The sequence below is a fragment of the Stegodyphus dumicola genome, chromosome 11 (genome assembly GCF_044657685.1).
Source record: "Stegodyphus dumicola isolate Sdum_Otavi_A_Nest chromosome 11, ASM4465768v1".
Classification (NCBI taxonomy): Eukaryota; Metazoa; Arthropoda; class Arachnida; order Araneae; family Eresidae; genus Stegodyphus; species Stegodyphus dumicola.
Window position 1 is genome coordinate 94,464,155 of NC_140778.1, and position 19,239 is coordinate 94,483,393.

At 36.2% G+C, this 19,239-nt stretch overlaps 1 protein-coding gene across 2 annotated transcripts in view; it reads right to left on the bottom strand.

Moving 5' to 3' along the window:
* LOC118194239 (MAM and LDL-receptor class A domain-containing protein 1-like) overlaps nt 1–19,239 on the bottom strand; it is a 458,361-nt gene that overhangs the window by 167,548 nt on the left and 271,574 nt on the right. For both annotated transcript variants that reach the window (XM_085827015.1, XM_085827016.1), the window contains 5 exons: nt 17,696–17,806; nt 12,922–13,178; nt 9,583–9,808; nt 3,918–4,040; nt 624–754 (listed from right to left, as the gene is read on the bottom strand). In XM_085827015.1, the coding sequence (XP_085683141.1) occupies nt 624–754; nt 3,918–4,040; nt 9,583–9,808; nt 12,922–13,178; nt 17,696–17,806 (848 nt within the window). The remainder of the gene's footprint in view (nt 1–623; nt 755–3,917; nt 4,041–9,582; nt 9,809–12,921; nt 13,179–17,695; nt 17,807–19,239) is intronic.

The following is a 19,239-nucleotide window of genomic DNA, read 5'->3' on the forward strand; positions in this document are numbered from 1 at the left end:
TCTCGCTATCTCATAGCTCTATATTAGGATGTAAGGATTTATCTGTTTATTTGTTAAAAATAAACAGATAAATCCTTACATCCTAATATAGAGCACAGGAGGTGTAACACATTCCCAAAGTGAATGCATACTTTATCCATGATAGGTAATATAACTTTAATGGCCCAAAAGGTTCGGAGATTTCATTAAGGATGTTTCTAACGTCAGTATCTCATTTTGACAGCACTGTTAATTAAACAAAGTCTCTGAATTTTTTCTTTAAAAAATAAATATTAACATTTTGTTTTATTTCTTATTTCTATGGCAATCTGCAGAAATTGTGAATTGATACTGAAAGATATATAATGCAATTAAATTCTATATTCCATAAATATTAAAACGTATGCAACAAAATATTTTAAATACAATCTTTGGTCAAATTCTTTATTTGATACTGAGAATAGGATGTCACATTTTTAGAAAAACTGCAGTAAAATACCGATGGGATGTGTGATTGATTGGACCGTTTTTCGATTATTAAAATGATGCTTGAATGATTAATGACATTGAAGACCAATAAAATGGTCACTCCCAGGGACCATTAAAATAATGAAACATTCACAATAAATACAGATATTTGTTACCTTATATGCTGGTGGTAAATCTCTAACGGGTCTCTTTACTTGGTACCAATTTTTTCCTTGATTCCCAGATATTATCATCACTTTGTAAATCTTACTGTCTGTGTGGTTGACGAATACCACTTCCAGTGATCCTGTAAGAGATAAATACATTACAGTACAAAGTGAATCTGTTCAGAATTCTAAATTTTAAAATAGATTTACGTTTAAATAAATACTACATTTAGTAAATATGTTTTAATTCAGCTCAAATGCTATCTTGGAAGAAGCTTACTTTGTTTACAGGGTTGAGTTATATATATCTGATTTCATATTTTTTATTTTTATTCCAAATGTTTCAGGTATGTTCCATAAAGAAGACAAAGGAGAGTTTTAAATTATTATATGCATTATTTTGCGACTATTATATGCGTCGATATACATACAGGGTGTACCGTAAGTTTTGCGACAAACTTCTGAGGGAGGTAGGGCCCATTATAAGGATTAGGAATTGCATAGGAATCTATACCCGAAAATGTCAGGGGTAAGTGGTAGAAGAGGTAAAAGATGGTAAAAGAAGCAGAGAGTGATTAATTTGAAACCTATCCAGTCAATACAGTCGAAATTTGTTACACTCAGCATTCTGCATAGAGACCTTCGAGTTGAAGCAATACCATCTCTTCTCCTAGCTACAGCGCAAAAGACTTTCAAGAGTATTAACAGCTCTGACTTTAGTGAAATTCGTGATATTCTGGACTATGATGTGTTTGCAGAACAGCCATCCAAACACCCAAGTCCATTTTTCATGATCCATCATGGTAAATTTTACAACAGCCATTTCATTTTCCATTTTCATTTCATCATTCCATTTTCGATATCCAGTCAGAGATCAAATGTGTTACCGGTCAAATTTGAAATCCAGCATTCTATATAACGGCTAGGCAATGTATATTTAGCCGACAATGTGTGAAACGCTTCATATTTCACACATTTCCTAGGCATTCTATAGAATGACAAACCGGCAAAGTAGGAAATACACTTCCAATTCGTTTCGAAGAACCAAAATACTAATTAGAAGTTAATAAATGATGTAAAAAGGCAAAAAATGATTATTAATAGGGAAACACGATACTACTGGCTGCTGAATCGCTAGGATGTGATGTTTGTGGAAAACAAAAGTACATTCCTTTATTCTGTTAAAGAATGCATGAGTACGAGGCGTATTCGGAAACTAAGTACCGTTTTGAAAAAAAAAAAAAAAAAAAAAAGCAGTAAAACAATTTTTTCGAATCCAATTTTATTTTTACATGAAAATACATGTCTTAAACTATTTTTCAACATAGTTTCCGCCAATGATCAAACACCTGTCATAGCGGGTGACCAGTTTTTATATACCATCGTCAAAGAAACTTCCCGCCAGTTTCGATAACCACGACTCCACAGCATTTTTCGTGTCATCGTCAGATCCAAAGCGCTTGCCACCAAGCTCGCGCTTCATGTGCAGGAACAAGTGATAGTCGGACGGCGCCAAGTCCGGGCTGTACGGCGGGTGATCGAACTGCTCCCAATGAAACTGTCGAATTAACGATTGAGTGACACCAGCAGTATGGGGCCGAGCATTGTCATGGAGCAACACAATTCCTTAACTGAGCATTCCTCTTCGTTTGTTTTGAATGGCACGCCTTAGTTTTGTTAAAGTCTCACAATACCGTGCCGCATTAATGGTTTCACCTCTGGGAAGAAATTCAGTAAGCAAAACGCCTTTCCTATCCCAGAAGACAGTGCCCATGATTTTTTGTAATGACATTGTCACTTTGAACTTTTGTTTTTTCGGAGAATGAGTGTGTCTCCACTCCATCGATTGTTGTTTCGATTCTGGTGTGAAATGACACACCCAGTTTCATCACCTGTCACAATTTGGTTTAAAAAGTTTTCTCCCTCATCACTGTACCGCGTGAGAAATGTCAGGGCACTACCAAGTCGCTCTGTTTTGTGAACATCAGTGATCATTTTTGGAACCCATCGGAAACACAGTTTGCGATAATTCAAGCGGTCAGACACAATTTCGAACAAAACAGTACGTGAAATTTGTGGAAATGCCTCTAAAAGAGTTGTCGTTGTGAAGCGTCTGTTCTCATGAATTGCTTCATCAACTTTCCTTATCAAATCATCGGTGACAAATGTCCACGCCACTCCGAGCCTCGGCGTGGACATTTGTTCGACCTGCATTAAACACTCTTACCCACTTTCTCACCATTCCATCACTTATCGCGTATTCACCATAAACTTTTGTGACTTGACGATAAATTTCGGCCGGTTTAACATTCCTTGCGTTCAAAAATTTAATCAGGGCACGAATCTCACAGTCAGCGGGAGAACTAATTGTCTTAAACATTTTGAATGTGCACAGCAAACTGAAAACACAACATAGAGCAACCAAAATGGCGACAATTGAAAGTCAGTGAACAAGAAAGACTAGTGCGCATGCGCGGGACGCCTACCACACAGCTGCGACGGCGCTAGAATGAAACGGTACTTAGTTTCCGAATACGCTACGTACTATACAGTAATTATGTCACGGGCGCTGAGTTATTTACTGTACTTCATGAAAACTCATTGGGATACTGGACATAGACGACGTGACAGAATGTTGAAAGAGTCTTCAACCAAATACAAAAACGTTACACGTACAACGACCTTTATGAACCCTGCTAGAAAAAACAGTAAAAGTATTAAAAGGAGCATTGTTGTGAACATGAGATTGTTTCTGAATTTAATTTCCGTTATCAGGTAAATCTTACTGATTCCCAATCTCAGCCAGATAGAAATACACAAATTTATGATGTCGTTTCAAAGAGCATCTCACTATTTTTTTTACATAATTCGAATAACAGTTTTTTAATGAAAATCTTTCATTAATTGTTCAAAATAACATTTGTATTTTAGAGGAATGAACGTCTTTTAAATAATAGCCTTATCATAACCTTTTTTTTTCATACTTTGCCTAAAGAGCATTTGTCATTCTATAGAATGCCTAGATATTATACAATGCCTAGGTAAAGTATGTAAAAATTCTTTTATTTCATACTTTGCCTAAAGAGCATTTGTCATTCTATAGAATACCTATGTGTTATATACAATGCCTAGGTAAAGTATGTAATAATTCTCCTATTTCATACTTTGCCTAAAATCGTCCGGCATTATATACAATGCCTAGACGTTCTATAGAATGCCGGCGTTTCATACTTTGCCGGTAATATATACATCTAAATAAAAATTAGAAATATTCAAACAGCATAAAAAGGAATTTTAGCTCACCATCTCCTGCCATGTGGTACCAAAACTTAAAGCAGGCATTTGGAGCGTAATGAAGAATTTCACTTTCCAGAACCGCTTTAAGCCCAGCGACACCAGTTCGTCCATCCGCGTAAATATAATAACCTGCAATTCCAGAAGAAAAAAAAATTCACTAGGCAATACGTGCTGCTATGACATAATATTTAGGCTTAGGAATTACAAACATTTTCAGAATTACATTCTAGTTTCAAAGGAGATGTATTTTTCAAAATTACATTCTGAAAAATATATCTCCTTTGAAACTATTTCATTTTATTATAGTATAGGTTCAAGTAAGCAAAACTGGAAAAATGCTTCTTACTAAAGTTGCAAGCATAAAATTATAGATGGAAAAGCATAAAGTGAATTTGAATTTTAAATGCCGCAAATCGGATTAGAAAAATTCTGTTTGTTTTGAATGAATCACATACAGATTCTCCCGCAAAGAGCTAAAAAATTTATGCATCTTCATGAAAGAGCGAAAATATTATTTCACAGTCTGCAAGAGATACGCCATAAAGGAAATGAATGAAATAAACATAAACAATGAAATTAAAAAGAATTGAAGTGTTACAAAATATGAAATCGATAATAAAACAAAATTCAAATTCAAATTAGGCCTTCCACATGCCCATATTCTATGGAAGATTACGTTATTCTAATTTTGATGGCTCTGGGTACCGTTGTTTTATCACAATGCGAGAAACATACACACTGTTACGAAATGTACAGACGCGGTAAGATAACTTTCCAGCAAAGCAATTTTAGGGTTCCCATAAAATGTCGAGGGAAGGCAGGGCTGTCACATTTGGTGACAAAATTGGCAATATGCCATGGACGGATGGAAAACCTTCTGGAACGAATTCTTACCGGTTTAGCCCAGAATATTCTCGGACACAAGGCAAAAGCTATATAAATGCTGCTGGTACGCGGAGAGTTAGTTAGTATCGAGTTAGTGTCTCGAGTTAGTCGGTCCGTGCGGAGTCCATCGAGTTGACAGCCGAGCAGCGAGTGCCGAGTGGGTCGTCGAGTGCATCGAAAGAGTCTCTTAGTGTATCGCGGTTAGTACCTCGTCGAGAGAGTGTGTTGAGCTCCGAGAACGGCTGAGCGGAAGAGTCGGGAGATGTGCTCTGTGTCTCGTCGAGAGCATCGCGAGTTGCAGAGTGGAGAGTGTCGAGAGTAGTGGAGTTCCGAGAACGACCCGACAGAGTCGGGAGCTTCAATCTGGTGCTTTGCAGTGAAGCTGTCTCCATCGTTATAGCCTGATAAGCTGAAAGCTGTGTCGCTGATCGTGTCAGCGTGTTTATAACAGTTCGATGACAGTAAAAGTGTTTTGAAGCTGTCCTGAGAATACTGGCCAACAAAGTGTGTTTTGATACTTCATCAAGTGTCGTCTTTATTCACTCTAAATCCGCACGAACTCCGTAATGTATGAACGTAAAGGAAAAGAAAATTACGTAACAATACATTCATACAGATTCTTCATTATTTAATTTCTTTAAATGTAATACAGGGCAATAATATTTGGTGGCAACAATTTGAAAAGTGAAACAGTGCAAAATCGACGCAAAATGCCCAAACTAAATAAATTAATAGTCCTTTTGGGCAAATTGCTCCTTTGGAATAATAAACAACAAAATAAAAGGAAGCAAAAGATTTATGCTTTCTACTGCGGGAATGAAAGAGTGAAAATCACGAGATAAGGCTTTTAAACGCACATGATGCGTTAGGACTTGAATTAAAAGATCCTGAACTAAGTTGTGTAGGATCCTATTGGAAGCGGAAGCATGGGAACTGGACATCCAGCGTTACTTCACCGCCCTTTACATGAAACATATCTTGACAATACAAGAAATTTCTCTTACGTAATTTACTACATTTTATTAATGGAGAGCTGATAACCCAGAGCAATATTTTTTTCTTCCCTACAGATAATAATAAATATGCTTCTACATTCTAACTGTGATTATTGTGTTCGTAGTTCCTGTCAACTCTTAGGTAACAAACTTTGCTTCTACTTTAAAACGGAGGATATTTAGATGATTTTCATCTTTATTTGCAGAAATCTTTTACAAAAACTTTTTGTATTATAAATGATCTATTTGATAACGCTTAATCTTCACTGTCTTCCTACAGCGTAATTTTCAACGCCTTTTGTAGTATCGGAAGAGGAATTTTTTCCCATTCCTCTTGAACAGCTTCTCAGAGTCCAATGAGGACGCTTTTTAAAGCTCGAGTTTGGACGCTTTTTAAATTGGTTCGCTTTTGAATGTCCGTTGGCTCGCTTTTAAAAGGTTAAAGTTAATTCGCATTTAATGGTTAATTCGCTTTTCAAATGGTTAAAGTTAATTCGCTTTTAAATGTTTAAAGTTAATTCGTTTTTAATGATCAAAATCGTAAAAACAACCTTGTATTTAGCGTAAGTATATTGAAACACTCAATCGATTTCGAGGGCAGCTAAAGGTCCCTACTCATCAGGAGAAAGAAATACCTAGATAGAAGAAAAATAAAGGGAAAGAGTCTCAGAAACACGTGGTCCTTATAAGCACTGCACGTGGTTAAACCAGATTTTTAATCAGAGTTACACTGGCCGCCTACTTTTACTGAGCCAGGCTATCTGATCAAACATGTAATACGAAGGACATCAGTAAAAGTAGGCGGCCAGTGTAACTCTGATTAAAAATCCGGTTTAACCACGTGCAATGCTTATAAGGATCACGTGTTTCTGAGACTCTTTCCCTTTATTTTTCTTCTTTCTAGGTATTTCTTTCTCCTGATGAGGAGGGACCTTTAGCTGCCCTCGAAATCGATTGAGTGTTTCAATATACTTACGCTAAATACAAGGTTGTTTTTACGATTTTGATTGTCAAATTAGCGTGTTTCTCTTCTAGTCTCGTTTTTAATGGTTCGCTTTTTAATTGTCCATTGGTTCACGTTTTAAATATCCATTGGTTCGCTTTTTAAATGTCCAAAAGCACAAAACAAATCCATGGGTGATACATCAGGAGATTTAGTAGCGATATGAGCGAAGGATATAGCCTCGACATTCGTTTCTTGTACCATTTTTTCCAGGAAATTAACAATGGATTTTGAAGTGTGCCTGCTTGCTTTGTCTTGATGCAGTTCTACTGACTGATGGCATGTTGGGTAAATAGATTCAATTTTATATCTAAAATTAGGTGTAAAATATGTTCCTGCTAATATGTAGAGTTGATCGTAACATTTCTCTCCACTATATTTTTATTTTGCTGTCATATGAAAAGAAAACAAAAGCAACAATCATAAATTTCCTTAAGAAACTTTATCTTATTCTTAGTACCAAGTTTTAAGATTTTTTTTCCTCTTTGATCATAATAAATGGATATCCTTTTTATTGCATTATTTAAAAACACCCAAGATTTATCTACTGTGAGAAGTCTTTTATTTTTATTGGGATAAATGTTTCTCATAAAGAATTCTTCAGCGCGTTCACCGATATGTCGTGGAGAAAGGAGATGTCCATTATATTTTTTCGCCTTTTTAAGATTCAAATCAGCATTAATCGCTTTGTTTACAGTGTACACTGAGCATTTAAATGATTTTGCAACTGTCCTTTTACTTTATCTTATCTTACAACATTCAAAACATTGGATATTTTCCTTGGATATGTACCTGGAACAATTTTCCCACTTGAAGCCAAATTTTGACGCTTCTTTTTTCCTTTCCTTGTTAACTATATTACCTGTCATAGCCTTAGATGTCGAAATACCATGGCTTTTACAGTGTTGTTTAATAAACAGATATTAATATTTTTTTCGGAAAAAGCACAAACATTGCCTTCCATGTTCCATTACTTCTCTAAAAGCGCCATTTTGCATGATGTCAAGTAGCAGAAGATAATTTACAAAAATATAGTTGCTGCTAAAAAGTATTCCAAACAGATGACACTTTTTATAGCAAACCAAAATCGTCAAAAAATGTGCGAACAGCATCTTTAGTTTCACCAGTGCTTTAGGTAGCGCTGCAATCATTTCTTTTTCTTTAATTTCTTTTTTGTGTTTTAAGTAGCTTCTCTCGTACTATGAAGCTTATCATTCATTTACATCTCTCTTTGAGAGCAATTCTAATCTCCTAAGCTATATGGCAAAAGGATTTTGTCAATAACATTGCAAGTTTTCCTGGATTTAATACCATAAAACTCAATGACATCTTTTATTCCTGTTAGATCTTTACACTTTGTTATTAAATGTTTTATAAAACATTTCATTGGTTTTAAAATACACCACTACAACTTAGCTAAATGCTATAATTTATTATCTAAGCCATAATTAGGTTAATGAAAAACAAAGATTATCTTCCTATTTCGCTTCTTGGCTAAGAAATCGATCGGAGAACTTTTCAACGCTTATACAGGCAACTCTTGGCCATAGGCTCGTTCGGCGGTGTGCGTTGAGTGAAGAAAGGTTACACCGTTATTATCTCGAGCGGGTCCAGGCCTTAAATAAAGCTAGTTTTTCACAATGTGTAACATGCGCACGATGGTTCTTGTGACAGAACATACCGCATTTACACTTTTAGGCAAAAATTTACACTTTTAGGCATTACAAATTAAGGCGTCTAGGCAATCCTGGACTAGGCTGCGGTAACATGTGACAGATTATTTAATACGCACAAATATCATGTGTGGGCCATAATTAAATATGCATACTACACGTTTTATATGACGCCAAAAATGTTCTTAGTGAATGTGTGAGCAAGAAATATCCACGATCACTTAATTGGCCCCTGGATTTTATCAGATTGCCTAGACGGACAGAAGTACGACATCTTCCTTCAGCGGATCCTGCTGGATTTACTGAAAAACGCACCAGCATATCTTCGAAAAATACTGAGTTTTAGTGCAATGGAACACCATTAAATTTCTTTAAGCTTGTAAGAAACTATCTGGATATTGTCTTTCCGAACAGATGGAATGGCTACGATGGAACTCTCTCTTTGTCTACATTATGCTGTGGGCACAGCTAAAATCTTCTTTTACGAGATGCCCATGGAGACTTTAGACGATCTTGTCGCCCGATTGAGCATCGTAGCTTGCAGACGTTCGTGAAATGTCAGGAATAGTCCAACGTATGTGTGATTCGCTCCGTCTCCGATGGGGCGTTTGTATTGCGGCTGATAACCTTGGACATTTGTTGCAAAATTTTCAGTCATAAAGATTCTTTGTGTTTTAATCATTTACCTGTATTGTGTTCTCCATCTTCACCAAGCATGTGCTCTCTCGGCCTGGCCTCTGTTTTTCGACCCCACCTTAAATGATGAAGGTTTTTTCTTTTGAAGCATTCTAACATTCCTTACATTTGTGACCAATAGTTTTGTTACGATATAATACAGGTATATGTATAAATTTCACTTTATGAAATAGTTATGCGTAACGAATTTCAAATTCCACTTGATAATGAACTTTACTTTTTGATTGGTTAGAAGAAACACCCTCTATAGCCTCGTTATCAAAGTTTTCTGTACTTTTTTCTTTTAACATTCGATGCATTTAGACATTATCAGATAACTTATGGCACTTAAACAAAAATTCTAACCAGCAGATTGATTTCTTTTCTAGTTTATATTTTAATTATTATACGCGATTCCACACATGAAATTGGTGACTCACCTTCTGTAGTGCCTGTTGTAACGTCAACCGAAGGTCCTTTGGCAGTAGGCCCCGAATTTCGAATCCACCGTAGACCTGAGCTAACAGGAGGATCTAAATTCTTCCACGTGCAAAAATCTCTCTCAAAATTGCAACTGCCATATGGAGGACAAACTCCATCTTCTATAGCAACATCGTCTACTGCAACAATTGTACTTTCATTCTTCTTAGATCCGGAAATGACGATCTAAACAAATATGAAGTGCTTGTTAGTGATGGTAAGAAATACATTGGTTATATCAAGAATATCCGAGGAAAATTATTTTGGGATTAAACTCTGTGGGGCTAAAGAAAAAGCATCATCTTGTAAGAGATGCATCCAGACATGCATTACAAAGAGGGCAAATAAAAGTTTAAGCTTTAAAAATTATAATGAATATTTGTGTACTTCCTAATGCATACTAAACGCCAATGCAGATAGCAAGCTTAGAACCTGCTAAATGATGGCAAGAAATTATTCAAGATGTGATTTTTATTTCAAATCTCTCTTGGAGTTTCATCTCTCTGTTTCTTTCCTTCTGTAGATTTGCACTGCCCCTCAGAATGAAAGTTATGCGTTTTTGAATTTTAAGAAATTGCCGTATATTTCATAAAAACCATATTTACAGAACAAAATAAAAAATAAAAAAAAGGGGGGCTATCGTGATTTCGCAAAAGAAACGAGAATGAGTTAAAAATTTTTAGATATTGGTATGTGGAACTTGTAGGGTTCGCCTAGTTTTCTAAGGAGTTTTTGATTTAAGCATCTTCTTCTAAATTCTTTTATTTTCCCCTCGCATTTCTACGCCAGAATACGAATTAAGAAGGTGAACGAGAGTATTTAAACAAGTGAAAGGAGAAAGTTTTACATAGCGTGATTTCGCTAGTGTAGCACACGTTTGCTATTTTGTCCTCTAGCTTTTAATCGTAGTAGCGGCTACGCCTTCTGGCGGTTTAGTTAATCGCCGGTGTAGGTTGCTGCGTCAGCCTATTAGATTAAATTAAATTGTGTAGCCTAGCACTAGCTCTTAGCTTTTGAATTCATTGTTAACCTTTAAGAGACGGGGCAGTTTGGAAAGGTTTCACTTAAAAAGACGGGAAATCCAAGTGCATTTCCACCCCCCTTTTATCTTAAGCCCTTTTATCTTATCCCTTTTATCTGTTTTTAAAGTAAAGGAAAATAATTAAAAAAAAAACGCTAAAGGATAAAAGCATTTTATCCTTTAGCGTTTTTTTTAATTATTTTCCTTTACTTTAAAAACAGAGATTTTATTCATTATATTTTCATTGCATTGCACTCCATCGCATTTTGCATGTTTCATACAGCAATATTAAATACAAATTTACAATAAAAATTGGAAATATAAAGGAAAAATACATTTTTAATGACATTGAAAAGTTGGTGAAATTAATACTAATGTAACACTGCTAAGATTTCACTGCTGAGGGAAACGAAAGGGAGTTTACGAAACCCCACAGTTGGGAGGCACGAGGGTCATCTCGCATAAGTGGCAAGGGAGATTATTCGGACAATGACTATCTCAGCAACCTGAAGGATGGGGGGAGGGGAATTCGCTAGCCGATATTTCGGCCACAGCCGTCTTTTTGAGACACTGCAGCTCTGGCCGATTCTTACGCCACCCGTCTTTTAAAGGTTAAATTATTTTTAAGTTCTTACCGCAAGTGGTGGGTGCTATTGTGATCATGAAGTCACTGCCTTTCTGTTATACAGTTGTGCTTAGCAAAAAGGTCTTTTTACACACTTTCCGGTTTGTATTCACCTTCATGTCTATGCGAGAATTCCCCGAGTTCAACTTTGAGATCTAGACACATTGCATGATAGCTAAAAAAAGTAGATCTTACAAATTTCAAATTATTCTTCAGTAACAGAGTACATATTGTTACGAGTTTTGTTTATAAGTAATTTTAATGAAATTATATGTGAAACTGTATTATCTTTTGTATAATATAACATGAAAAGTCTGAAGAAAACGAAGTTTTTTCCAGAAAAATAAGATTACAAGGGCAAGTCCATTTAACATTGAGGTAAATGACTATCTGGCTAAATTGGCGACATATATCCAAGATGGCGACGGTCTTGGTGACTAATTTTCGTCGCGAAATTTGACGAGAAATCGCCTAAAGTCCTTAAACTTGGCGACCATTTGGAGACATTTTTGTTCAGTCCCTGCATAACTATAATTGGTATTGTAACTGAATAACTGTAGTTGATCCCTATGTGTAACTGTAAACGCATCCGGTCCCTATATGTAACTTTAACCATGTATGTCTTCCAGTAATTTCGAGAAATGGATGACACTAGAGATTTCTCAGCAGTCGAGCGAAAACTGTAGAAACCCGGAGATAGCATTAGTTTTTCAATTTTTCAGTTATGAGTAGATTTCAGATTACTGAGATCTTCATGCGAGCTTTGCTGTTTAGATGCGCTTTGTAGTGCAATGTGTTTAATGTTCTTACCGTTTTGAGGTGTAACTACTGATTGCTCTCTGTGATACTGAAAAAAGTTGTACGAATATTTTGCATCTTAATAACTTGTTATATCCATGTTACCACTAACTTCAAGAGTAAATGTTCTCTGTAAATTCAGAATCACAATGCATACAGCATGCTAAAATCCTCATTCAGCGCAGTCTTGACATATTCTCCTTAACAACCACTGTACTGTTCACAAATACCCATCTTCCGAAGTAACTACGTAAATTCCGCTAGAAGTTTTAATGATCCATAGAAATTTTCAGCTGGGCTTTAGTGACAACAAAATGCTCCACCAGTTGAGTACCAATCCTGATAGTCATCTAACAGGCGGCACAGCAACTCAACTGGTCGTAAGTAAGTTAACATATTTTCATATTTTCATGTAGCTAGATTTTATTGCATTTGAAAACACTTATTTGCAATCCTTATGATTTGTTTGTGTGCTAAGTAGAAAATCATTTATGGTAAGTATTAATACTAGAACGGGAGACTTATACACATTCAATGATAAGTAGCTGACATGTAGACAACACCGATTAGAATGAAGACAAAGCCAACCAGAAGATCGCATTTGGCAGCGGATATGATAAGTTGTGACGTCATACCGTGACGTTTCATGGCTTCATTTTCATTGCATATGGAGCAGACTTACTAATAAAATACTCTGAACTTCCATGGCTCCAGTGCGTTGCTATTTTGTAAAGCATAAGATTAACTAACTTTCAAATTTAATATGGTTTTACAGATTAAAAGACAAAGCGATTAATAAAAAATAATAAATTCAGTTCTTTAAATTATGAATAATAAAAATAATGAATGACTTACGCTATAATCTCCGCTACTGAGCTGTGTAATGCTAGCTTTGGAATGTTCCCATTGGCCATTGACATTTGGTTCACCTGTGGCTGTCCACACTACCCTTTCACCATCATTAGAAGTAAGTTCAGATTTCATGATTTGCAGTTTCGTACTCCGATCGCCCTCGATAAAATACCAGAAGTTGAGGCAATAGTCGTTCTTTGTGTAATTATAATCCGGGCTTATTAATCTGCCAGAAGTTCCATTTAATGCAGCGTACTTCCCTGAATGAAAAAAATATTAATATACTGGGTGTTTCAGCAAAACGGTTACAGACTTTCAGGAAGGATAGAGATCACCTAAACGAGAAAAATCACATAGCAGGTGCATGGTTGAAAAGATTTCCTGGGACGGTAGTGACAACACAAAACACAGACAAGGATGTACATGAACAGGGTGGAGAAACATTATTGTGTTCCCCCACCCTGTTATGCGTATTATGTTCCGGACTTCCGCAGCAACAGCCACGATACGTGCAACAAGTTCCTGAGAACTTCTACCCGGGGTTTGGTACACCAGTGTCTTGACTTACCCCAGAGGAATGCAATTTCATGTTTGTCTTGTGGATAATTGCGACACAGTGTGCAAATTTCTATGGACGCACATAATGAGGTGCGCTAACTGTTAAGAACACGAAGTTATGATGTATCAAAGTGGACAAGTAGTATTTACTTGAACGATGAACTTAACAAAAGTGAACATAGAATAGCCTACACAACATCATATACTTTGGGCGATGGAACTATCAATTGCCTGAACTGATGTGACTGGCTTACTCTGTGGATAACTGCAAAAATAATACGGACACACATCATTAGGTGTGTAACTGATAAGAACATGAAATTATGATGTATTGAAGATGACATAGGTTTAAAAACTCGTTAATATATAAGTTCCACTCTCCACAACATAGATCCTATCCATGACCATGTAATTATTAATTGATCGTATATTTATTTTCATACGGATTATTATGTAACAATTATTGTATAGATGACACTGTCAATTTAGCATTGTAATATTACTATCATTGATTCAGTGAATGCCGCTGGCGGTGGATTGTAGATTCTTTTCCGTCGCATGGACATATAACTCTGATTGGTGTAGAACCTTAGGTCGGAGGTCCATGCAACTGCGTATCAGTCAATGCAAGCATGGTCTGGCGATCTTGTTGTTGTTACTTATGCTCACTTGTCTGACAGTAACATCAGCCCAAGCCCACGAAATTCCTCGTGAAGGAAGTGCAAGATTACGCCTGTCGTTGGCAACAGCCTTGAGCACTATGAGGCAGTGTGATTTACCCAGTTCCGCCTCCAATTTTGATAGAGAACACCCCGGGAGGACGGGATCTAGGGACTCCTATTTCTCTCCGCTTCCACGAAACCACGCGAGAGGACTTTTGGGCTCGCCGCATATTTAGGGTGCCGCAACGACACTATACATTTACAAACATCCATGCCTTCTCCGAGATTCTAACCCGGGTCCTTCGGCACAGTAATCAGCGTCGCTAACCATATAGCAGTTGGGAGGCACTGGCAATCTTCCTGTTCAATATACCGGACCACCCCTGCCGATCCCATGTTGAAGATATGACGCAATTTCAAACATTTTCTTTGATGGCAATCGTCTGTTTTTGTTCTTAATCATTGGTTTCCGCTGCACTAAGCATAATAAACATATATTCTCATCCTGTTAGGGTCCTTCCTTTCTTGTGTTTTGTATCGTTACTATCGCTCCAGGTAAGAGCTTCCGACCATGCATTGCTGTGTGTTTTTCCATCCTCTAGGTGTACTCTATCTCTCTCTTGAAAGTCTGTAACCGATTTCTTGAAACACCCGCATAAATAAGCACTTAAAGTATATCTTTATTATTTGCATAAGAGATATCTGAAACTAGAACTACTAGGTCACTTGTTTTTCTAGACGAAATAAAATCAAGGTAGTTAATTTATTCGAAGCTTTTAATTTTTTCTTAACTAGAAGGGTATAAAAAGCAGTATAGAAAAGTATGTGTTTTTTAGGAAGGTAATAAATTAATTTAATTTAATACAGCAAACTAATTTTTAACCCACTGACCTACCCGGATTTGGCTATGAAAGCCCAAACTTCCCAAAACTGTCACAAGAAAGTTATATTCTGGATTTTAATGCCAAACCATTGGTAATTTACATCTGGATTTATGTACTTTTAATATATTGCCTTAATTTCTTGGACATATTTCGATACGCATGTTTATGTACTTTCTTAAAGACGCCATAAAAGTATTTCAAGCCTTGCCAGGTTATATATACGGCCTTGTAGGTTTAATTTAAACATTAAAAATCCTACAGGTCTTAAACGTAAAACAATTAATATATTATATTGTTCCTTTTATCATTATGATATATAAATAAATCAACGAGTAAATAAAACTTTAAAAATAAATAAATAAAAGTTCTCTTAAATTCTAGCTACACAGAAATAGATTATGTGTTTCCTGTTTGCGTAAATAAAAATAAATTTCACTGTTTCAGTTGAAATATAAAGAAGCTACGCGTTTCGATAAACAATAATGTTTATTTTTGTAGAAAAACGATTCTTTTATATGCTGTTTCACACAAAAAAATATTTTTATATTTTACATTATTTTTGTTAAAATATTTGGTATCTGGATAACATCAATTTATAAAGGATAAATTCTTTAATAAAATCAAAATGTATATATAATATTAGAATGATATCAATCCTTGCGATGAACGGAGCAAACTTTCAGAAAGGAAGGAAAAACGTTCACTGCTTTTGTTGCAGTCCCGAAGAGCATGCGCCAGGAGGAGAAATCGAGGCATGACGTGAGCGCTGAAGAAATTTGGGGAAAAAGGTAAAACCCCACAAATACACTGGTGTGCAAAAATTAAGGACGAAGTCGAAAAATTAGCATATCAGCTGAACGAAGAGGCAGAGCGAACAGAAAAACCAATCAGGAGATTAAGTAAGGTGATGTACGGTAGCACATGCGCCGATATGCAGGTAGACGTAATGGGGGGAGTGTCTGAGTAGTATAAAGCATGTTGTCGGTGTAAGATCATGTAAGATCAGTATTTCTGGCAAAGAGATTGCACGCCGTATAGGAGTTAAAATCACACCGAGTTGCTGCCTCAGCGAGAAATGGCGAATAATCAATCTGTTAGACGACATCTGGATGCTTTTATCCGAGGTCGAATCATTGGGAAGTTGGAGGAAGGCCGCAGTGTGACAAGTGTGGCTGAAGAGTTCGGAATTGCTCACAGCATCGTTTCACGACTTTGGAGACAATTTCAAACTACAGGAACAGCTATCCGGGGGTTTAGTAGTGGTCGTCCACGAGGAACCACACTCGCAGATGACCGATATTGCTTTACAGGTCAGAAGAAACAGGCGGCAGACAGCAGGAGAAATCCCTAGACACACGACACAGGCGACTGGACGACCGATATCGCGTTTTACCGTGGCCAGAAGACTGCACGGTGGTGATCTGTTTGCACGACGCCCTGTACGGTGTGTACCTCTAACGCCTGCCCATCGGAGAAGGCGTTCTCTGTGGTGCCGGGAACACCGGAATTGGAGAGACAATGAATGGGGACGAGTACTCTTTACGGATGAGAGCAGATTCAGTCTGAGTAGGGATTCTCATCGCATACTCATCTGGAGAGAGCGGGGAAGCCGCAATCATCCCTCGAACATCATTGAAAGGGACAGGTATGGAGGTGGCGGTGTTCTCGTTTGGGGAGGCATCATGCTTGGTAGTCGTACAGACCTTCACATCTTCGACGCAGGTTCAGTCAACGGGACCCGTTATTGTTAAGAGATTCTTCTTCCATACGTGCGTCTTTTTAGAGGCGCTATGGGTCCGCAGTTCCTTTTCATGGACGACAATGCACCATGTCATCGCACAGTAGCTGCCGAACAGCTCTTAGAGAATCAGAATATTGAACGTATGGATTGGCCGGCACGATATCCGGATCTCATTTTCATCGAGCATGTATGGGATTTTCTATGCAGACGCTTGGCAGCTCGTACCTTACCACCAGTAACGATTCCGGAGCTTCGATTGGCGCTGCAAGGCGAAAGGGCAGCAATGCCTCAACAACTCATTGACACCCTCATTCTCAGCATGGGCAGACGCTGTGAAACCTGTCTAGCAGTCAGGGAAGATCATATCCCCTATTAAAGACCGAATGTTTCTTGCTGGACACCCATCACAGGGATGTTTCGGTCTTCAGTCGGATTGCGCTCCATGCTACTTTTTCAATAAAGCTTCTTTTTATCCCTCTGATTTCTCTTTTAGTAAGTGTTGCTTACATTACTCATGTCCTTACGTATTGGGGATCTTAAGGCATTAAATGTGTTGATTTGGAAAGCTTTTGTACAAAGTTATATTGAAAAAACCGTCTCGTCCTTAATTTTTGCACACCAGTATATATTGTGATAAATAAGCAGAAAGAAAATCAATAAAATGCCCTAAATTATTTTACAATAAAAAATATTTGGCCTAAAAATAAATTCAAATTAAAAATAAATAGGGTTGAAAATAAATTCAAATTGTTTTGATTCAAATCTTCTTTAATCTAGATATTTAGTATATATTTAATCTAGATATGTTTTATATTTTAATATCTTTTATTTAAACCTTATTTAATCTAGCTATTTAGGATTCAACATAAAATGTATAAAGAAATATGAAAAGTTCTTTATTTGTCTGAATACGTTAAGAAAGATACACTTACCTGTTTTTGTATTTGTTGTGTGATCTATTGAAGGAATATTGTTTTCAGCAACTTGCAAAATCCAGTTTTCGGTTTTCCATTCACAGAAATCTGCTTCAAAGTCGCAAGCAACTAGGGCATAAACAATTAGTATGTTTTATTTATACAGAAATCAAAATGAGAACTTGTTTTAGAGAAAAAAATGAATTTTGCTACGCTACATCAAAATGTATTTTAATACACTAACATAAAAAGGCTAAATGAAATAATATTTGGCATTCGAATTTATTTTAACGAAGCAAATTTAGTCAAAATGAAAATAAAGTTTTCTTGCAATATCATTCAATGTTCTTATAGTTAGTACGGAAATGAGAAACATTTCAAATTGCATAACGTGTAATTTTTATCACACAAAATATCTAATTCGATTAATTGAGAAAATTCTGCTTTGATCCTTTGATGTTTTTTCTGGTATTCAGCAGGATAATTCGTTCCTGCTCTTAAATTCTGCTTTAAAAGATATGTGTGAGCTGGATTTGTTATTAATAATAGGTTACCTGTTATTATTAATATTTAATAGATGTAGATTTAACTTTTACAGAGTTTGTATGCACATTTATAGAAGATTTTGTTTTGCTATAAAAAATCGTCTGCGTGGAATTGTCAGTCTCTTCATTAGATATATTCTCAAAATCATATCTCGCGAAACACATTAAATTGCCATTATCAGATAGGTTAGTACTTTGTTGTTCCTGTAGTCAGTGGTTTGAAAGCAGAAATTCTTCATTAGATATATTCTCAAAATCATATCTCGCGAAACACATTAAATTGCCATTGTCAGATAGGTTTGTCCTTTCGTGTTCTTGTAGGCAGTGGTTTGAAAGCAGAAATTCTTCATTAGATATATTCTCAAAATCAAATCTCGAGAAACATATTAAATTGCCATTGCCCGATAGGTTTGTCCTTTCGTGTTCTTGTAGGCAGTGGTTTGAAAACAGAAATTCTTCCTTAGATATATTCTCAAAATAATATCTCGCGAAACACATTAAATTTCCATTGTCAGATAGGTTAGTACTTTGTTGTTCCTGTAGTCAGTGGTTTGAAAGCAGAAATTGTTCCTTAGATATATTCTCAAAATCATATCTCGAGAAACACATTAAATTGCCATTGTCCGACTTGAAGCGAAAACAAAATGCAATGTTTTAAGCGAATTACCAACTATATTATCTGCTATGTCTTCCATTCTACGTTTCATTCTGTTATTGGAAAGAGACAACATATTTATCTAATTTTCCTTTTTTTATCACATCTACGAGATGTCAACATTTTCATTGCAGGTTCTATGAACTTTTCCATAGCTGTATGAAATATCCAGCTTCAGAAATTGAATGACTTAGAATAATAAATATTAGAAATAAATTATCTAAAGATATTATTGTATCAGTAATTATCTAAAGTTAGTAATTATTATCTAAAGTTAGTGATTTCGGGTTCGATCTAAAGTTAGTGATTCGATTTTATCTGTCACGCAAAGTTTTACTTCCATGTCCCCACACCCTAGAATT